Raw genomic sequence first — 19532 nt, forward strand, 5'->3', positions numbered from 1 at the left:
AAAAAAAAAAACAATAGGGTGTTGATATATAATGAAGCCCTAAGGTAAGATGAATGGGTCAACATCGGTCCAATCCTTATAGCCCCTTTAGTGAACAGCCTTGACCCGGCCCGGCCCGGACCGGACCGACTCATACAATTGGCGCCTTTAACCAACAGAATAACTGACACCAACCTTCAACGGTCACAGCGGTTTGGCTTTTTGGAGGGAAGAGACCATCATCCTTCTCTTCAATGTCTTTATTAACTCTCTTCACTTTCCTTTTCTTTTAATTATACTGAACAAGAATTCTCCGGGAATTCAAGAAATTGGTCTTCTGTACCGTGATTTCTCTCTCAAAAAATGGATCAAAGCAAGAAGAGAGTAGTTCAACTTCAACCTGATTGGTTCTCTCCAAGAAGATTACATGACAGCCCCACTCAATACGAATTTCCAGTACAAAACTCTCTCCCTCACACTTCTTTTATCATGAACTTTTGAGTCTTGAATGCCCTTTTATTTTACAAAGAATTTCTTGATTATTCTGATTTTACTGTTTTCTTGTTTCTTGTTTTTGTATGTGTGCATAGGGCGATAGGTTTATACCAAACAGGAGTTTGATGAATCTTGATCAAGCCCACTGTTTGTTGACAAACAAAATCAAAGAAGTACACAATCCCAATTTCGGTGTAAGTCTCCTCCTTTTATGCCAATTGGGAAATGGGTTTTTTGTGTTTTGATTAAATTCATTACTGGGTTAAGATTATCAGGGTTCTGGGGTTAATTGCCTTCAGATTTTTTTTCTGTTTTTTGGGCTTGCTAATCACTTTTTGGGTGTTTATGGTTAATATTTTGTTTTGATCTGTGGCATGAAGGGTTTGTAAGAATTAGAAATTTTCGTGTGAACATATGGATTCTGGGTTTTCTTGATTGTAAACTGAAATCTCCAAATGTGTTTGTCTTTGAGGCAGAAAGGATACAGAGAAATGTTGAGGGAAAGTCTAACTTTGGACTCAGAAGGGAGACCATTTAGGATGTTGGTTTTTAGAGGAAGTCCAAAATCTCGGAGAAAGTGGAATCATGTTATTGATGAGATGAGAAGAGATATTGATGCAGAGGTATTGAGTAATGGAATCAAGCAACATGAATCTCGCCGCTTGCCTACGGTAAGTACTGGCTTTGTTTTCTTTGAATTTGATCAATTAGAACATTGCATAGATGACAGTAACTAGTAGTAGAGTTGAACAATCATGTCATGATATATACTTGGAAAATATGTTATACAGTCATTTACGTTGTTTGAGGGCATATGCAGAAAGAAGTTAAGGTTCTGGATGCACCAAAAATAAAAGATGACTACTATGTGAACCTCATGGATTGGGGAAAGAACAATGTTCTCGCTGTCGCATTGGGCTCGGCACTATACTTATGGAACGCAGAGAACCAAGAGGTAAAGAAGCTTTTGGAAGTTCAAGGTGACAATGACTACCCAACAAGTGTAGCCTGGTCAGAGAAAGCCACAAGTTTGGCAATTGGATGCATGAAATCCAAACTTCAAATCTGGGATCCCGAGACTTCCAAATGTGTAAGTTTTCTGTGTTTCCTTTAGATTTGAAAATCTTTCTGGAACTTGAATTTCTTATGGTAACATCATTATTTTTACAACTCACAGATTAGAAGCTTGGGAGGTCATCAGAGCAGGATAGCAGCCATTGCCTGGAATGGTCATACTCTAACAACAGGAAGCCGCGACAGATCCATTATTAATCATGATGGTTGTTAGGCTACTCTAATTCGCTTTCTTTCTTTTTTTACTTGCCATTACTTCTCGACACAGTGAGGTGGTTTTTACTTTCCAGTTTCCTTATATCTGCAAATTCGTTGACAGTAAGAGTGAGAAACAGTCCAACTTCACGCATGCAAGCACACACCGAAGAAGTATGTGGTTTGAAATGGTCCAGTGAAGGTAACGTACTGGCAAGTGGAGGAAATGAAAGCTTTATATACATATGGGAAGCTTCGAAAATGAGCTCTTCGAACTTCTTGCATCGATTCAATGCCCATAATCAAGCTGCAGTCAAAGCACTTGCTTGGTGTCCCTATCAATTCAATGTACTGGCCTCGGGAGGAGGTACAGGAGATGGATGTATTAAGATATGGAATATAACAGGAGGGACTTGTACTCATAGCATTGAAACCAAAGCACAGGCAAGTTATGCTTTCCGGGAGCTTTTGATTATGCATCAGATTTTCAACTGTTGGCCATCAAGCAGAAAAGATTAATTCATGCACTTGTATTTGAATCATGAAGATGATTTTAAGTTAGCATTGATGATTTGATGTTGAATTGTTCAGATATGTGGACTGGAATGGAACAGACATCACAAGGAGATACTAAGTGGCCACGGCTATGGCAATTCCGGAGTTCAAAACCATCTATGCTTGTGGAAGTACCCTTCCATGACTAAAGTGGGAGAAATAAATCGTCATGGACGCAGGGTCATCAACCTTTCTCAGGTTTGAATTACCTAAGACCTTATCCGTTTAAGTTGAAATTGCTGAAAAATTTATTCTTGTAGCTGAACACCTCCTGGACCTTAACAATTGGTTTGTTGCAGAGTCCTGATGGATTAACTGTGGTATCAGCTGGAGGGGATGAGACTCTTCGCTTCTGGGAGATTTTTGGACCACCTCGTGTTGAAAACTCTGCCTCAGATTTTGAAAACCTTTTGTCTTTCAAAACATCCCTCATAAGATGATTGCAAGTGGAACAGTTGTTTCATTGTTTGGTACAAGCTTGCTTCCTCCTGTGCTTTTAATTTATTCTGTTAGCGTACAGATTTATAATGCACAGTTGTAGCTACAAATGTTGTATACAAGAAAAATACAGTAACCCCCAACGTTTTGATAACAGAAGTGAACTGATGCTATTTTCCATGCATTTTTTGTGATTGATCATATCATAATCTACATGCCGTTGATTCTTTACTCATTTTTATCAGCAACAGTTTGGATATAGACTGCTGTATACGGACCAAAACTAAAATTGTATGCTTGTGGTGAAAAGGCATTAATGTTCAAGCAGCTATGCGTGCATTGGCGTTCATCTACATGCATTGATAACACCATTTTTACATGATCAATATCATCTTATATTTCTGCAAATGAAACAGATCAAGAAACTAAGGCATCAATGCTTACATAATAATCCCAAACCAGGGGATTCACTGCATAGGGACTCTTGACCACTTCAGGCTTCTTATCCTCCTCTGATGGACAAGGATCTACAGCATTTCCAACATATGTCTATTTGCTTTGTCTTCAGAGAATAAAAGAAAATATATATTACTATTACTTTCACTAGTATAAACAAGCAAGTTGGAACAATAAGGTTGTAAGGTTTACTATTACTTTCACTAGTATAAACAAGCAAGTTGGAACAATAAGGTTGTAGGGTTGAAACAAATTACTGGGAACTTTCTACAATTAGATCTCTAATTCCTATCCAAAAAGAAAAATATCTTTAATTAACTAACTAAATGAAAGGTGTGTTTGATAGTAATGGTTTTATGTTTTACATTTATTTTTCAAATAAATAATAAAACATAAAATGCTTTTAAAATTCCCTATGAAAAAAGGGTGAATGGTATTATGTTTCCTAAATTATTTTCAGATTTTTACATATTTTTTCCTATATTTTAGTTTAAAAATTTTATATAAAAATACATTTAAACTAAGATGATGTTATTGAAATTTTAAAAAACATATTACAAACATATAAATAATAAAATTTTAAAAACAAAACATTCATCATCACATCTACAAAATTTTCATCACTATAAAATATTTAAACAAATAAGTACTATCAATTCAATGTACTGGCCTCGGGAGGAGGCACAGGTGATGGATGTATTAAGACATCATAGCATTGAAACCAAAGCATGTTATGCTTTGTCGGAGATTTTGATACTGCGTCAGATTTTCAACTGTTGGCCATCAAGCAGAAAAGATTAATTCATGCACTTGTATTTGAATCATGAAGATGATTTTAATTTGGCATTGATGATTTGATGTTGAATTGTTCAGATATGTGGACTAGAATGGAACATACATCAGGAGATACTAGGTGGCCATGGCGATTCCAGAGTTCAAAACCATCTATGCTTGTGGAAGTACCCTTCCATTACTAAAGTGGGAGAAATAAATCGTCGTGAACGCGAAGTCATCAGCCTTTCTCAGGTTTGATTACCTAAGACCTTAACCATTAAGTTGAAATTACTGGAAAATTTATTTTTATAGCTGAGAACTTCCTTGACCTTGTCAATTGGTTTGTTGCAGAGTCCTGATGGATTAACAGTAGCATCAGCTGGAAGATGAGACTCTTCGCTTCTGGGAGATTTTTGGACCACCTCGTGTTGAAAACCCTGCATCAAATTTTGAAAAGCTTTTGTCTTTCAAAACATCCTTCGTAAGACGATTGCAGGTGGAACAGTTGTTTCATTGTTTGGTGCAAGCTTGCTTCCTCCTCTGCTTTCAAGTTATTATGTTAGTGTACAGATTTTTGAGTGCACAGATATCCATTTCCTTTCATCTGGGTAACCAGATTCATTGTACTGCTACAGACGTTGTATACAAGAAAAATACAAACAACCCCTCATGTTCTGATAACAAGAGTGAATTGATGATATTTTCCATGCAAAAGATGAACCATTTTTTTGATTGATCATATCATAATCTACATGCCGTTGATTCTTTACATATTTTTACCAGCAACAGTTTTTGGATAAAGAATGCTGTATACGGAACAAAACTAAAATTGCATGGTTATGGTTAAAAGACATTACTGTTCAAGCAGGATAACACCATTTTTACCATGGGTTCACATAGCACGACATATAGTTGGAAAGGATCTATTATATTTGCGACTCTCGGAGTTGCCATACATAGTGAGTACAGACTACTAACCCAAAAATTCTGTGTAGGTGGTCTTGAATGCATAGGAACTGCCTAACAGATAGTTTTACCTTGAAAATAACAGTACTTGAAATATACATTTCCTTGTTTCCCATGTTGATATGGATACATGTTTGTAGTCTATCCTGCTCAAACTGACCTCTTTATCACCTTCAAAGACAACGATGGACGTGACAAGCCTCAACAATTTCCCGCATATAATAACTGCAAAACAGTATGAAGTCAATCAGTCTCAGAATCGTCAGCAACCCCATCTATGAAAATCTCTGCAGGTTCTTTGTCTGTAAAGTTCCCCTCCTCTTCCTCTTTTCTCTTTCTTGCTTCTTCTATTTCTCTCTCAGCAGCTCGAGCCCTTGCAACTTCAAGTCTCGCACTAACTGCATCCCATGACACCAGCCTTTCCATAAAATTTGATGTATAATCAGGTCGTTGATTCTACATGAAGAAACAACACATGATCACTAATCAAATGATTTAACGATGGACTAAGATGGAAAGCAAACTTAAACGGATGATTTATTACAATGAACCTCACCTGAAAGTCCAGGTAGTATGCATGCTGTTGAAAGAAAGAAAAATTGCAATGCCAAATCAGTGGTCAGTACAAATCAAAATTATTCTATAAAAGAAAATCAACATGGGAATTATTGAATAAACAACAGAGTTATCGAATACCTCCCAAACATCAATTGTAAGGAGTGGCTGCAAGAAATAACCAACAGCATCAGATGAATGAACCAAACACAAACATCATAAGTGATTGGTAATGTTTCCTTTTACATGATCAATATCATCTTATATTTCTGCAAATGAAACAAATCAAGAAACTAAGGCATCAATACTTACATAATAATCCCAAACAAGGGGATTCACGGCATTGGGACTCTTGACCACTACAAGCTTTTTATCCTCCTCTGATGGACAAGGATTTACAGCATTTCCAACATCAAGTCTATTTGCTTTGTCTAGAGAGATTAACATACAAGATATATTACTCTTACTTTCGGTGGTATAAACAAGCCAGTTATATTTACTCAAAAGAGTAATAGTAGGAAATATAATTGCTGGCATAGGGAAAGATCACTTACATACGAGCCAAGCCCATCCAGAACCAAACTGAGTAGCTGCAGCCGACTTGAACTCTTCAACAAATTTATCAAAAGAACCAAAATCTCTTTCCATTAATTGAAGAAGTTCCCCTGATGGCTTTCCTCCCCCTCCCGGTTTCATGGATTCCCAAAAGAATTCGTGGTTCCAGGCCTGAATCCAGATTAAAAACAAAAATAAAAAAATGCTTAGAAAACCCAAAAATCAAAGTTCACAACAAAAAAGTGAACTTGTATGCATGGGATGCTTTATTATACCTGTGCAGCGTTGTTGAAAGCAGGAAGTGGATCACCCTTGTTGTATGTAATAAGCACAACATCATCTAACGACATGTCATCTAGCTCTGTTCCTTCAATTTGCTTGTTCAAGTTATTCACATAAGCCCTGTGATGCTTTCCCCAGTGATACTCAAATGTGTCTTTGCTCATATGCGGCTCCAATGCATTCTGTCAAATAATAAAAATCCAAGCCCTTTATCTCACTCACTGTCAAGTAACTTAATTTCTTGAAAAAGAAATTGCTTTGTTTCAAATCTTACCATGGGATATGGAGGAGGTTTCAGCTCAAATTTAGCTGTAACTGTCAAAGCACTTGCCTTTCTGGTACATTGCCTCTGCAACAAAGAAAATAAGTGCAAAGTTCAGTCCCTTTAATTTGCCAACTTAATAAGCATTTCGTCGAACACCATAAGCGCACAAACTGCGAGGCTAATTACAGTAGCATTAAATGTTCTGACTGGCTGTCCGTGTAATAGTGGCTACCTCGACAATGCACACATTGTCAGTATGCATGCCTTAAAGCAGAGGAATAAAACATATATACAGGTTATTAGATAGGGAAACTGAACTACCTTTGTCCATTGCAGCCCACTAGTTGTTCCTCTAAGACCTGAAATGCAAGAAAACACCGTGAGTTAGAGAAAGCAAGAAAAGGGAGAGTGGGTGAAGGAAAATAAAAGATGGGTTTGCATCAATTTGGGACCTTGGCTTGGAAATAGTGAGCATGTTAGTGGATTAGCTGCAGTAGCTGTTGCTGCTGCTGCAACCATTTTTTTTTTACTCTCTGTCAGTTTCTCTTTCCTCACAATTTTGAACTTTAAGCTTTGATACTAGAAACGCGAGAATGTACTTCAAAAATACTAGAGAAGTTTGGATATGGACCCTTGATTTTGCCACAGCACCAATTTGGATGTTAGATCTGTGCCCTTGATTTTGCCAGGTAAGATTGGACTTGTGCAGAGCTCAAAGTACTTCCTGGCAGTACTAAGGATAGTACCTGGCAGTGCTAAGGCCCCAACAGTATAGTACAAATTTGGGTAGGATAGATGGATTTAAATAATGTGATTAGGTTTCACCCAAAAAAAAAAACAAAAAAGATGATGTGATTAAGACTCAAAAAAGGATCGCAACGATAAACCTCCTCAGGTTGGTTTTGAATTTTTATTTTTATTTTTATTTTTATTTTTTTACATCCTCCATTTGGTTTTCTGCCTGTGGAGATGTCAGAAGAAGCTGTCAAGATTTTCTAGCAAGCATCACATTATATTTGTTTAGATTACCAGCAGAAGGTAATTTGCAGATAGGTACCTAATTGATTGTACATCAGAGAATCCCTCAAAAGGGGGAAAGGAAGGAAGTTAATGTAGAAAGATCATATATTCTTGTTGAATTGCAGGAAGATGAATCAATGCTAATAAACACAAGGATTGAGGGAAAAACTGTGAGTTCTCTTATTAATTGAGATAAAATGAGATCTCTGTAGACTGTACTTCATGGTCTCTCAAATTCCTTCAGTAAAGCTATCAAGGAAATATCCAATTATGCCCATACTCTTTTTCTAGGGACAAGGTCTGATGTCTTAATCTCATCAATCTTGGCTGCGACAATGAAATCGGTCATGCTCAAGCCTCCTGCAATGGAAAATTGTTAAATTTCAAGTGCTTTCAAAGAGATCATTTAATTCAGGCAGCAAGGAAATTCAGGAAAGAGAATATTGTGAGTGATTTTGAAGCTTACCAAGGGATTCAGTCCAAAGTTCGGCTCTAACTTGATTCTGTTCCAAGTGCACATCTGGAAAATGGCCACATGATTCTGTAACTTTGTAAATTCTATTGACAAGCTCAACACCACATTTAAAATCTCTCAACTTCCACAAGCATTGCAGTTTAAGTCCAACTTCTTCATCGAGGAGTCTCCAGCCAAGAACCTTCAGACAAATTTTTCCGTTAGGCAAAACATATTGATGCTTTCATAGGTGGAAGTTAAACATGGAACTTGCAGGCTTTACTTGATATGCCTGTGCAAAGGAAAAATCAATGCTGGATATGCTACCTTTGCTTGTGTCTGTCAGCATTCGAAATGAAACAGAAGCAAATGCACTGAAACACTAAAACACCTTGAAGAGAGAGAAATATAGGATTAAAAGTTTACTTCTTTTATCTGGTTCCTAATCCTGGAATGAGATAATAAAAGGAATTAAATTAAGAATAAGCAATTCAAAAATGCAAGGAACTTCACTTATTAATGCATTTCAACACGATCTAATGCCAGAGATGAGTTGCTTCTTGATAAAGATTTTTCTCTTGGAAACACACCGCTAATCAGTTTCTTGGGGTTGAGGAAATGAAAATGTTACATAGAAGCTCTAGAAAAAGGACATCTTATCTACTAAAACCCTACTTCAAAATCCCTGAGAATTCTATTAAGAACACGACTAAAGAAGACCAACAAAGGAACCACAAGACTTGTGTTGGTATGCAGAATAAGCACTTCATTTCAGAAACAAGTCCTAAGAAAGAGAATAAAAAAGCCCGCAACCCAAAATGTAGGGACAGATTGATCGGAAAGAATTGGTGATTCACAGCATCAAAGAATCAAACAAACACCTACAGTCTGTAAATTTGTCAAAAGTACAAATTGTACGGGATTTGCCATTTCTAAAGCTTCAAACTTTAATCTTACAAGAAATTGATGATTCCAGCTTTATAAGAACAAAACCAAATGAGTGCTCTTCAATTTCTTTTTTTGGAAAGATGCTCTTCAATATCTACTAATGTTACAAAGTGAGCAATTTAAGCTAGTATATCAATTCCACCACCACACAACTACTAACATTTATAAGTAAATTTTGAAATTTCTCAACAAGCATAAACTCACACAGGGTAAATTAATTTGAACTAACTAGAAGTCTAGAACTTAAACAACATGTTGCATATAGCAAACCACATCCTTAAAGCTGAAAAGAGGGGCAAAAAATCCATATGGGAACTCAAGATTCACCTTCTTAAAGAGCTTTTGAGCATCATCCTTAGACATGGGGTCTTGCAGAGGAGATATAGGAGTACACTCTTGCTGGGAAAGAGAAAGTGCAGAAACAGTAGGAATGAGAATCTTGTGTTCAGTATCAACATTGCCTAACACTTTCTCAGCAAAAGCACTCTCTATTTCAGCAGGAAAAGGGTCTCTAGCACCAAATTCACCTAACTGATCCCCCATAGCTTGAATTCTCAAGGTGGGGATTTGAAGTGGTGACTTTGAAGATGGAGACTTTGAAGTGGTGATAGTGGTTGTGTGGAGAAGAGAGCTTGGAGAGTGGGAGAGAGAAGGGTATGTGAGTGGTGGTTGTAGCGGTGGTGGCCATGGTGGTTTGCTAGACTTTTGGTGGTGATTGCGGAAGCTAAGTTCAAGGAGGTTTGTCTTGTCTTGCTGTGTTATCTGGTGGTTAGCAAAGTCTTGGACAAGACCTATTTCAAGGATCGTCCAGTTACTAGGGGCAGGGATGAAGTGCCACGTCATCCTGATGACGTGGGTGTCAATTTAAACTACCTGCCGTTTCAGTAAAATGGAGATGACGTCAGTTTTTGTGAGCTGAAAGGGCATTTCATGCGGATGAATGAGAAATAGGACGGGGCTAGTGAGGGAGATGAATTTATATCCAAAAATCATAATAATATTTTTAATTTAAATGAATTAACTCTATTAAAGTGAAGTTAGATATTTAGATTTTTTTAGTATAAAAACTTTGTTCTTCGATTTAGATATAAAAATATTTTAATAGTTTTTTTCCTCAAAAATTATTTTTTGCAAAAGAATTTGGTGATCGTTCTACAAGACAACCTCAACAAACAAATTCAATCGACAAAAAGTAAAAAATACATCTTTTTGTAATTTAAATTTTTTTTTATTACCTATTTTTTAAAATTTATTATCTCAATCAATTTAAGTAATTGAATTATTTATTTTTATTATTATTTAAAAATACTCAACTTTAACGAATAAATCATCTAGCATATATTAAGGATTTTGTTTATTTTTACATTTTAAAAGTGTTTTTAAAAAAAATTAAATTTTTTTATTTTTTTGTTTTAAATTAATATTTTTTTATGTTTTCAAATTATTTTGATGTATTAATATAAAAATTAATTTTAAAAAATAAAAAATATTATTTTTATATATTTTTATATAAAAAATATTTTAAAAATTAACTACTGCAATAATTAAAAATAATTATATTTTTTCTTTCACACCAAAGGGTCCACAGCAACCTGGTGTGGAGTGTGGACTTAGGCCCATGTTTAAGTTTAGTAGCTCAAAATATAATCAAATCTAACCCAATATCCACACAATTATGAGCTCCGTAAGGAACACATAAGCACATAAAATCGGCTACAAAAGTTGATTGTATAGTAGAGAGACCAGAGAGTGTTACTTGTAAGTGCTTAATTTGTTTGTGTAATTAAATTTCGAAGGCAGTTTTTTTATATTTATTGATTAAGGTTGAAATGGAGCAATTGTCTTGGTCATCATAAGAGTCCTAAACGCCATAAACCAGGACTTTCTAGATCGCCATAACCTAACATTGCACAAGTCATTATGAGAATAAATTTCAATTTCATCAAGCATAAAACTCTTCATCTATTCAACTTCTTGAACCATCCACCGAGTGAACCAAACATCCAGAGACGAGATATTCTTGATCTAAAAACTGAAGATTTTCAAGAACATGAATGGTCTCAAAAACTATTGCACCCACATCATTGCCTTTTCCCTTTTCTTCCTCACTTTACTATGTGGATTAATCCTCTATAATCCGGCCACGTTCCACCCTGTCTTTCCTTACACAGTAAGCATGCCTTCTTTTCTTCGTTAGTATTATTATTCTTTAATACTCTTTCTGTTCATCGACAATGGTCACATATATATGATGTAGACTTCGATACTGTTTCTGATGTTTTGCTAAATGTTGTTTTTTTATCAGTATGAAGAGGGACTGATCCTAAATCTGACAGAATATTGAGCTTTATGTTGAGACTTGATTCTTAACATTTGGTATTGATCATTTGTTTCGTATTGCAGAGGAATGTGAACAGTACTAGCCAACAAGATGAGCTTGAACTGGCTTTGGCCGAGGCATCGACAGAGAACAGAACAGTGATAATTGCTATGGTAAACAAAGCCTATGTAGAGGGTGATGATAAGTCGATGCTAGACCTTTTCTTGAATGGTTTCTGGTTCGGTGAAAATACGAGAGATTTGGTTAACCATCTCTTGCTTGTTAACGTGGATCAAGCGTCCTACGAACGGTGTAAGTTTCTTCGGCTTCATTGTTACAAACTTGAAACAGATGGTGTGGAATTTGATCGCGAGGAAGTTTACATGTCCAATGAATTTATCAAGATGATGTGGAGGAGAACCTTCTTTCTTGGAGAAGTACTTGTGCGTGGCTATAACTTCATTTTTACGGTATGTTTTCCAGTACCTTTGTTTTAATTGGCAAATAGGCCATGGTCTCAATTGGAGCCTCTTTTTTTAACACAAAAAAATTAAATTGAGAATTTTTGAAAACGGGATGTTAATGTAAATTGAATTGTAGTTTATAAACGTGTATCAGTTATCATATCTACCTTTACTTTTTATATGCACTTTTCTTCCAGGATAAAAGAGCTTGTTTCTGGCAAATTGCATGCTACTTATGGCTCAATTTACATGCGGGTGTGAATTTTTTGTGGCTCGATTAAGCTGATGATCAATTCTTTCCTTTACAGGATACTGATGTATTGTGGCTGAGGAACCCATTTCAGAGGCTGAGCTTCAACGAAAACATTGATCTACAAATCAGTACAGATAGTTTCAATGGTGATCAGTGGTCACAGCGCAACCCAATAAACACCGGCTTTTACATGGTCAGGTCAAACAAGAAGACTATTAAATTATTTGACTTGTGGTATTCAAGGAAAGAAGAGTCTATTGGACAAAAAGAGCAAGACGTTCTAGATGGAATGCTGCATGGAGAGGTGTTGAAAAATCTAGACATGAGAGTAAGATTCTTGAACACCCTCTACTTTAGTGGATTTTGCCAAGACAGCAAGGACATTAGAGCTGTCACGACTGTTCATGCAAACTGTTGTCGAACTATAAGTGCCAAGGTTGCTGACCTTTCCGCTGTTATTGATACTTGGAAGAGATTCAAGCGCTCTGCGGCTAATGAAACATTCACATTTGGAGATTTGAGCCATGCGGCTTGTGCACATTCATGGGGAAAATGATATGGTTTTGGATGAATTATTTCGTCTAAGGTTATTATATATATATAGACATAGGAATTATCCAATTGTTGGAGAGAATATTGGAATTAATGCATGAGTATATATTGATTATACTGCTTATTTATTGATTTTCAGGGTATCAATTTTAGTAATCAATGGCTGGTTAAATTAATTTTTGACTTTGCACAAGGGTAACCAAATTCATAAAATCATGATGTTAATTTGCAGGTGGGAAGGCCCAAAATTTTGGGATAACGATTATATATTTTTCTAATCCTTCAAAAATAAATCCTAGTACTAATCTCTTGGCTGCCCCACGTTGGCACCCAAAAGAATTGTTCCCACCAGCTACGAAATCCAACATTCTATTGCCTGGGCTGTGTAGCCCACAATTTTGTTATGGGCTCCTTCGTGTAGAAAGCATTTAATCAAAAAATCTCAAATGAATCCAAGAAAAAAAAAAGTTTTTGAGTTTAGATTTTTCAGGTGATTTTAAGGTAAAAAACTATTTTAGTAAAATTTTCTTTACCAAATGAAATTATTGACACCAAAATTAATGTCAAAGTAAATGTTTTCTCTACGGCTAAAATCTTTTAATTTTTTTTTTCTTTTTCAAACTAGTGACTAAAAATAAAAAAATAAATTTTACTATAGGAACCTAATAAAATATAATTTGAAAAATAAAGGATTAAATTGAACTTTTAGTGTGAACTCTGTACCCACCATTCATTTTTTGTGCCTTTTCTACGGTGATTCTCTTTCTTTCAATCTTGTTCTTGGTCAAAAAATTTAAATAATTTATATTTTAATTTGACCTAAAAGAATGCAATCAATAAAAAAAAAATTGAGGATAAAGTAAAAAAAATAAGCCCACAGTAAAATAGGAAAATATGAGAAAATGAACAATATTTTTTTGGCACAGTGATTTCCCTACCATGTTTAGTGTTTCGTTAATAGTATATGGCCAAGATCACCACAGCCTCATCATTAGACATGTCCAGTATGTGCTTCTTATCACCTTTAATTTGCAGTATATCCACTGAATTAGACGATTTTACTTATTTTCCAAACCAAAACGTCTTTGACTCAAATTAGGAAGCAAAATGTCTCTCTTAGGACAGTTTCTTAGTTTGGTAGTAAATACTGTTTATAGGTATTGCAAGGGCTTAAGTGCTTGCCTAACTTCTAAACAACTCTTACCAAACAAAAACGAGTGTAAGGAGCCCCGAGTTCCCCGTTTATTTAAGGCTTTTCTCTTCTTATGTTGCCTATAATTATTTGAAAACTCCCATAAAATATAGCCAAGATAAGATCTAGTCGCAAAAATGAGCACAGGCAAAGTTACAGGCATTGCGGCATTCGTCATCCTTCTCCTTGTGTCCACCACTGCTGGTTCTAAGGACACAAGTCCAATACCAGGCGAACCATCCAGCCTGAACTCCTGGTTCCATGCCAATGTCAAGTCCTACACACAACGTAACGGCACCCTAGACCCTGCCCTTGAAACTGCCGAGGCTAAACCGAAAACCATTAGGGTCAGAAAAGATGGAAGTGGTGATTTCAAAACCCTGACCGGCGCTGTTAGAAGTATTTCGTCGGGGAATACTCAACGAGTAATCGTCGATATCGGTTCCGGAGTCTACAATGAAAAGATCCAAATTGAGAAAGAAAAGCCTTTCGTTACGTTTAAAGGATCGGCTAGTAGCATGCCAACCTTGACTTTTGCTGGCACGGCTAGGGTATACGGAACTGTTTATAGCGCCACCTTGCAAGTTGATTCTGATTATTTTGTAGCTTCTAATATCATTATTAAGGTAAGGATTACTCAACATAATGTTGCCCACATTTCTCTGTTTATCTTCTTTTATTTAAGGTTAATGCTTTCTGTAATGTCATAAATAAAATTTTATGGAATTGTTGGGTTAGAATTCTTCGCCGAGGCCGAGTGGGAAATTGAAAGAACAGGCAGTTGCTTTGAGAATTGGTGGAGACAAGGCTGCTTTCTATAATTGCAGACTCATTGGGTTTCAAGACACGTTGTGTGACGACAAGGGACGCCATTTTTTCAAGGATTGTTACATTGAAGGCACTGTTGATTTCATTTTCGGAAGCGGAAAGTCCCTGTACTTGGTAACCTCCAAAAATTAACTCTAATTCAAAATTAAGTAATAGCCCGTTTAAAATCTTGAGCATTTAAAGTTGGTTTGAAATTTATTAATGGCGAATTAACTAATGTAGGGAACGGCGATAAATGTACTAGCAGACCAAGGATTGGCAGTGATCACTGCACAGGCAAGAAATAAAGAAGATGATACTGGATTTTCTTTTGTTCATTGCAAAGTAAATGGAATTGGCAAGTGGGCATTTTTAGGACGTGCATGGACAGAAAGACCTCGGGTGGTGTTTGCTTTCACCACCATGAGCAGTGTGGTCAACCCTGGTGGATGGTCCGATAATCAGCACCCTGAACGAGACAGGTAAACTGATTCCATCTTTATTTTTTTAAGGTTAATTTGGTATTGTGGATATGATTGTTTTTTAAAATATGTTTTATTTAAAAAATATATTGAAATAATATATTTTTAAAAAAAATTATTTTTAATATTAGTAAATCGATCAAAACCATATGAAAACATAAAAAAAATTAATTTGAAGTAAGAAAAAAAATTAATTTAACAAAAAATTCAAAAGCAATATCAATTAGGTTTCATAATTTATAGTCTTTATATATATATATATATATATTTCAATTCACTTTTTGAAAAAATTCATACAATATTTGAATGAGTGGATAGCATTCCAATAAGTTTTTGTGAATTCAATGGTTAAATTTTTTTGAAAAAAGAATTGGGAATCATTTTTTTTCCTAAGATTAGTATTTTTCTAATTCTAAATATTACTTTCGTTGGTTTTTGATGTAATCTTAGTGAGGTTTACTAGATAGGTATAAATGGTTATTGGAATTATATAGGGAAATTAATGTTACTCCATAATTAGGAACCGCCTTGCGTGGCTTTGCATGTCTTATTTGGCAATTACATTTAAGTCGTATGCTAGCTAAAAAGTTAATTTCCAATCAAAGATTTAATTAATGTCAAAATATTTTTTAAAAAAAATTATTTTTTATATATTTTTAAATAATTTTGATGTGCTGATATTAAAAATAATTTTTATATATATTATTTTGATGCATTTCCAAACCAAAAACATTTTTGTGCTTATCCGGGTATTCTCATACCCTTTTTAAAGGATGAGACTAATCTTGTTCGGGATTCATGGCTGCCCCTCCCAATAAGTGCGCTTCCTGGAGATCGAATTTGTATTCTTACCTTTACGAGGATATAACGGTACCTTAACTCAAGCAAAAAACACTTTAAAAAATAATCACTATCACATTTATAAACATATCCTAATCAACAACTATCACCAAGGAAACAAAGTAGATTTTTAATTGAAAAAATCAAAATCGAACCTCGGTAAGAATAAGGATGAAGTTTTAAAGAAAGTGATTTGGAGAAGCATTTCCAACAAGATTAGCATTATTCATTTTAAAATGGATTAGGAATATTTTACATTTAATTATAAACCTGCGAAATGAGATGTTTTTTCGAGGAATATCAAATAACTAACGTTGGTGAGAGGAGAACTCTGGCCTTACCAGTTTTATGAATTAATAATTTAAATATTATGCTTGCTTCATGCGCAGGATTGTTTCATTTGGAGAATACAAGTGCAAGGGGCCAGGATCTAACCCAAGTGGCCGTGTTAAATTCAGCAGGCAGCTAACCCCCCAACAAGTGAAGCCCTTCCTTTCTCTTGCTTATATCGAAGGTTCCAAATGGCTGCTCCCTCCTCCAAATTAAGGTGGCAGAGTGTTTATTTCTAATTAGAGCATTGAGGATATTTAAATATTTATGAAGATAATAATAATAATAATAATAATAATAATAATAATAATAGGCCTATAGATAACTAATTAAGTATAACAGGCCAGATAAAGAGGCAAGAGATAGGATAGTATGCACGTAGCAACTGAAATATTATGGAATATAGCAGAGAAACCAAAAGAAAAAAGATCGGATTCTATTATTGATCGATGTACAGTTTTCCCACCAGTCATGAAAAGTTATTTATTTATTATATGATTTTATGTGTTTCCATTAATTAATAAAGCATGGTTTAGAGCCTTCTCGGGGGAAAAAAAATGCATTATATATATATATTGAGTCTTAAATATTACACTACTCTTTGAAATAAATTGCCTAATGTGTGATTTTTTAAAAAAATGAGATATTATAAAATTACAAAGATTATCCAAGAATTTAAAATTTTAACAAAAACCTCCTTCGTGTTTAAGTAAATATTACAAAAATTATAACCTTAAGAGGTGTATCTCAACTGGTCAGATCTTGGGTTTGTTCCCTAAAGGTCACCAGTTTGAATCCCACAAATCTCATGACCACTTGAGGCTTACATGATTGTTAATTTCAAGGCCCGTAAAATTAGTTAATGTGCACATAAGCTAATCCAAACACCCATATTAATTAAAAAATTATTATAAAAATTGTCGTTCATACCTCAAATGCCTTTAATATTTTAAAATAGTCTCCTTTAACAATAAAGAGATTTCAAGACATTAAGGAAATTTTTGATGCAACAAAGGGATTTTAAATGGTTATTGAAATCTTATGATACTTTAACAGAGTTGTTGTAATTTCCTTTTGTGAAATTGATGAAAATCTTAGTTATCCTTAATTGAATAAAGTGAAGATGGACGTTGGAAGAGGCAAAAACTTGTAAGAACATGATTCTCATCTGTAAGCTTAAAGAATAATTTAGTTTTTAGGTGTTGAAAGAGTGTTTAGAAGTGTGGTAACAGGTGCTTTTTAAAGTGTTTTTTATTTCAAAACACATTAAAATAATATTTTTTTTATTTTTTAAAAATTATTTTTTATATCAATACATCAAAATTAATGATCTGAAAATATCAAAAATATATTAATTTATAGTAAAAAAAATTCAAAATTTTTCAAAAATATTTTCCAACCCGCAGCGTCAAACATTGCATGCTTAAGATAATGCCGAGCATATATTCAATAACTTACCTCAAATGCCTTTAATGTTTTAAAATTTTTAAAATAATCTGAAAAATATAAAAAAAAAATTAATTTGAAACAAAAAAAAATTAAAAAAATTTAATTTTTTAAAAAATACTTCCAAAACACAATGCCAAACATATCCATGCATTTCGTCACAAAGTATCATTCAGATTTAAAGTAAAGAAAAATTACATGATAATCTTTTAAGTAAATCGTTTTAACATTTATTTTTTATGTTTTTGAAAACTACAGTGTATATTATTGGTGAGTATAAAGTAAATCATACTATAAAAATGATTTAAAATATAAATTATTACCCACGCAACAAAATTTATTATATAAATTGTAATCTTTAAAAACATGGAGAATAAATACAAAACAACTAAACTATAAGATGTAATTTTTTCTTTAAATAATTACATTACCATTGAATTGTAACTCAATAATTTAGAATCAATTAATTTCATTTTTATTCATGTTGTACGACTCAAGCGGCATCTACGAGGGAAATTGTAGGGGAAAAAAAAAGAGCAAACCGGCGTTCTCAGAAAATGTAAATTTAAAAAAAAAATTAAAAAAAATATTTTGAATCGTTTTAATATGTTAATCTCAAAAATAATTTTAAAAAAATAAAAAAAATACTATTTTGATGTATTTCAATAATTTAAAAAAAAAACAATTACAACTACACTTCCAAACAGTTATTGCATATTATTTACGTTGTGGCAAGATTTCATCAAATTCTCATTGCTGGCGTAAGAAGTTTGTGATTGTTTATTTCCACGAAATTTATGCCATTAGGAGAAATTGTCAGGTGGTTTCTAAGTCCATAGCTATATAAATTAGATATTAATTAATTTTTAGTGTGTTTTTTTAGAATAATTTTTCTTCTATGTTGGTATAAGGAAACAATTAAAGAACATTAGAATATCCTTGACAATTTAAAAAATGAAGCTTTTTCTAGTCACTGATGTTGGAAAGTTGTCGAAGTGATATGGTTTCTTTTGTTCTGAGTAATTAAATGACTTGTTTTTTAAAAATAAAGATATTTAGAATATTAATAAAAATTATTTTTTAAAGTATTTTTTACTTGAAAATATATTAAATAATTTTTTTATTTAAATTTTATTTTAGATATCAACACATCAAAATAATAATAAAAACACCTGAAAATAATAATTTAAAGCATAAAAAATTTAAATTTTTTTAAAAGTATGGTTGAACCACGCTCCCAAGCACCTCTAAGTTTAGCAATATTAATAAAAATTACCTTGAAATAATTTATTTGGTGTTTTTAAAAAGACAATAATATAATTTAATGGGAAAATAGTTTTGTAAAATACTTTATTGTGAAATATTTAAAGATAAAAATACAAGTTATTTTTTTTATTTAAAACATTTTTTTTCAACATTCAAGAAATTTGAATGTTTACTCACTTTTTTAAATTTAAAAGTTGAGATCAGTATTTACCTCTACAGATGTTTGTTTTAGTTTTTGTGGTTGAGGTTGAGGTTGGGTACAGCCCAATTATGCACAAAACTCAACCACAAAAATTAATTTTTTTTGTTTTTTTTTTACTTTTTCTGGTGGTCCTACACACAAAACTCAACCTCCACCACTAAAACAAACACTCATAAAAATGTAAGTTAATTTAAAAATATCACTTGTTATTAAATAAAAAAAGTTCAATCGATCATAGCATACCTTTCATTCATCGAGTTGAGTTTTTTCTAAGGGAGAGAAATATTAAAAATTAAAAAAAATATAAAAATATATTTAATGTAAAACAAATGTAATTTTAATATAAAAAATATTAATTTATCAATTA

General features: G+C 33.6%; 5 protein-coding genes across 6 annotated transcripts; 3 read left to right on the forward strand and 2 right to left on the reverse strand.

The window, feature by feature from the left end:
• The first annotated feature begins 46 nt into the window (after positions 1-46).
• On the forward strand, positions 47-2916 carry LOC7456675 (cell division cycle 20.5, cofactor of APC complex). Its single transcript, XM_024586512.2, has 8 exons — positions 47-435; positions 570-668; positions 951-1145; positions 1295-1564; positions 1652-1754; positions 1868-2187; positions 2335-2496; positions 2598-2916. The coding sequence occupies exons 1-8, from the start codon at positions 343-345 to the stop codon at positions 2736-2738; spliced, it is 1383 nt and encodes a 460-aa protein (XP_024442280.2). The 5' UTR covers positions 47-342; the 3' UTR covers positions 2739-2916.
• A 1959-nt stretch (positions 2917-4875) lies between these two features.
• LOC7456676 (superoxide dismutase [Fe], chloroplastic) lies at positions 4876-7190 on the reverse strand. 2 transcript variants are annotated; one of them, XM_002322279.4, is made up of 9 exons: positions 7042-7190; positions 6911-6948; positions 6599-6673; positions 6318-6506; positions 6042-6213; positions 5800-5918; positions 5629-5655; positions 5489-5512; positions 4876-5388 (listed from the first exon to the last, which is right to left on the reverse strand). In XM_002322279.4, exons 1-9 carry the CDS (start codon positions 7106-7108, stop codon positions 5176-5178), a joined length of 924 nt encoding a protein of 307 aa, XP_002322315.3. In that variant the 5' UTR covers positions 7109-7190; the 3' UTR covers positions 4876-5175. The 2 variants fall into 2 exon arrangements, with proteins under 2 accessions (XP_002322315.3, XP_024442811.2); XM_024587043.2 differs by lacking the exon at positions 5629-5655.
• Positions 7191-7696: 506 nt separating this feature from the next.
• Positions 7697-9869, reverse strand: LOC7457592 (probable pterin-4-alpha-carbinolamine dehydratase, chloroplastic). The gene is made up of 3 exons (XM_002322280.4): positions 9339-9869; positions 8076-8265; positions 7697-7969 (listed from the first exon to the last, which is right to left on the reverse strand). Exons 1-3 carry the CDS (start codon positions 9852-9854, stop codon positions 7878-7880), a joined length of 798 nt encoding a protein of 265 aa, XP_002322316.3. The 5' UTR covers positions 9855-9869; the 3' UTR covers positions 7697-7877.
• Positions 9870-10931: 1062 nt separating this feature from the next.
• LOC7457593 (uncharacterized protein At1g28695) lies at positions 10932-12692 on the forward strand. Its single transcript, XM_002321741.4, has 3 exons — positions 10932-11181; positions 11415-11801; positions 12104-12692. Exons 1-3 carry the CDS (start codon positions 11062-11064, stop codon positions 12602-12604), a joined length of 1008 nt encoding a protein of 335 aa, XP_002321777.3. The 5' UTR covers positions 10932-11061; the 3' UTR covers positions 12605-12692.
• Positions 12693-13864: 1172 nt separating this feature from the next.
• On the forward strand, positions 13865-16746 carry LOC7456677 (putative pectinesterase 63). Its single transcript, XM_002321742.4, has 4 exons — positions 13865-14418; positions 14531-14734; positions 14843-15081; positions 16311-16746. Exons 1-4 carry the CDS (start codon positions 13930-13932, stop codon positions 16465-16467), a joined length of 1089 nt encoding a protein of 362 aa, XP_002321778.1. The 5' UTR covers positions 13865-13929; the 3' UTR covers positions 16468-16746.
• The last annotated feature ends 2786 nt before the right edge of the window (positions 16747-19532 follow it).

The sequence above is a fragment of the Populus trichocarpa genome, chromosome 15 (assembly GCF_000002775.5).
Source record: "Populus trichocarpa isolate Nisqually-1 chromosome 15, P.trichocarpa_v4.1, whole genome shotgun sequence".
In the NCBI taxonomy this organism is placed as follows: Eukaryota; Viridiplantae; Streptophyta; class Magnoliopsida; order Malpighiales; family Salicaceae; genus Populus; species Populus trichocarpa.

What these genes read in the sequence shown, in the direction of transcription:
- LOC7456675 (XM_024586512.2), top strand. Translation starts at nt 343, where the DNA reads ATGGATCAAAGCAAGAAGAGAGTAGTTCAACTTCAACCTGATTGGTTC. An exon ending in GCATTGAAACCAAAGCACAG is followed by an intron (nt 2,188 to 2,334) that starts GCAAGTTATGCT and finishes TGAATTGTTCAG; the next exon opens with ATATGTGGACTGGAATGGAA. An exon ending in GGGTCATCAACCTTTCTCAG is followed by an intron (nt 2,497 to 2,597) that starts GTTTGAATTACC and finishes GGTTTGTTGCAG; the next exon opens with AGTCCTGATGGATTAACTGT.
- LOC7456676 (XM_002322279.4), bottom strand. Translation starts at nt 7,108, where the DNA reads ATGGTTGCAGCAGCAGCAACAGCTACTGCAGCTAATCCACTAACATGC. An exon ending in AACCTCCTCCATATCCCATG is followed by an intron (nt 6,507 to 6,598) that starts GTAAGATTTGAA and finishes ATTATTTGACAG; the next exon opens with AATGCATTGGAGCCGCATAT. An exon ending in CTTTCAACAACGCTGCACAG is followed by an intron (nt 6,214 to 6,317) that starts GTATAATAAAGC and finishes ATCTGGATTCAG; the next exon opens with GCCTGGAACCACGAATTCTT.
- LOC7457592 (XM_002322280.4), bottom strand. Translation starts at nt 9,854, where the DNA reads ATGACGTGGCACTTCATCCCTGCCCCTAGTAACTGGACGATCCTTGAA. An exon ending in CTCAAAAGCTCTTTAAGAAG is followed by an intron (nt 8,266 to 9,338) that starts GTGAATCTTGAG and finishes ATTTGTCTGAAG; the next exon opens with GTTCTTGGCTGGAGACTCCT. An exon ending in ACTTTGGACTGAATCCCTTG is followed by an intron (nt 7,970 to 8,075) that starts GTAAGCTTCAAA and finishes TTTCCATTGCAG; the next exon opens with GAGGCTTGAGCATGACCGAT.
- LOC7457593 (XM_002321741.4), top strand. Translation starts at nt 11,062, where the DNA reads ATGAATGGTCTCAAAAACTATTGCACCCACATCATTGCCTTTTCCCTT. An exon ending in ACCCTGTCTTTCCTTACACA is followed by an intron (nt 11,182 to 11,414) that starts GTAAGCATGCCT and finishes TTCGTATTGCAG; the next exon opens with AGGAATGTGAACAGTACTAG. An exon ending in GCTATAACTTCATTTTTACG is followed by an intron (nt 11,802 to 12,103) that starts GTATGTTTTCCA and finishes TTTCCTTTACAG; the next exon opens with GATACTGATGTATTGTGGCT.
- LOC7456677 (XM_002321742.4), top strand. Translation starts at nt 13,930, where the DNA reads ATGAGCACAGGCAAAGTTACAGGCATTGCGGCATTCGTCATCCTTCTC. An exon ending in CTTCTAATATCATTATTAAG is followed by an intron (nt 14,419 to 14,530) that starts GTAAGGATTACT and finishes TTGTTGGGTTAG; the next exon opens with AATTCTTCGCCGAGGCCGAG. An exon ending in CAGCACCCTGAACGAGACAG is followed by an intron (nt 15,082 to 16,310) that starts GTAAACTGATTC and finishes CTTCATGCGCAG; the next exon opens with GATTGTTTCATTTGGAGAAT.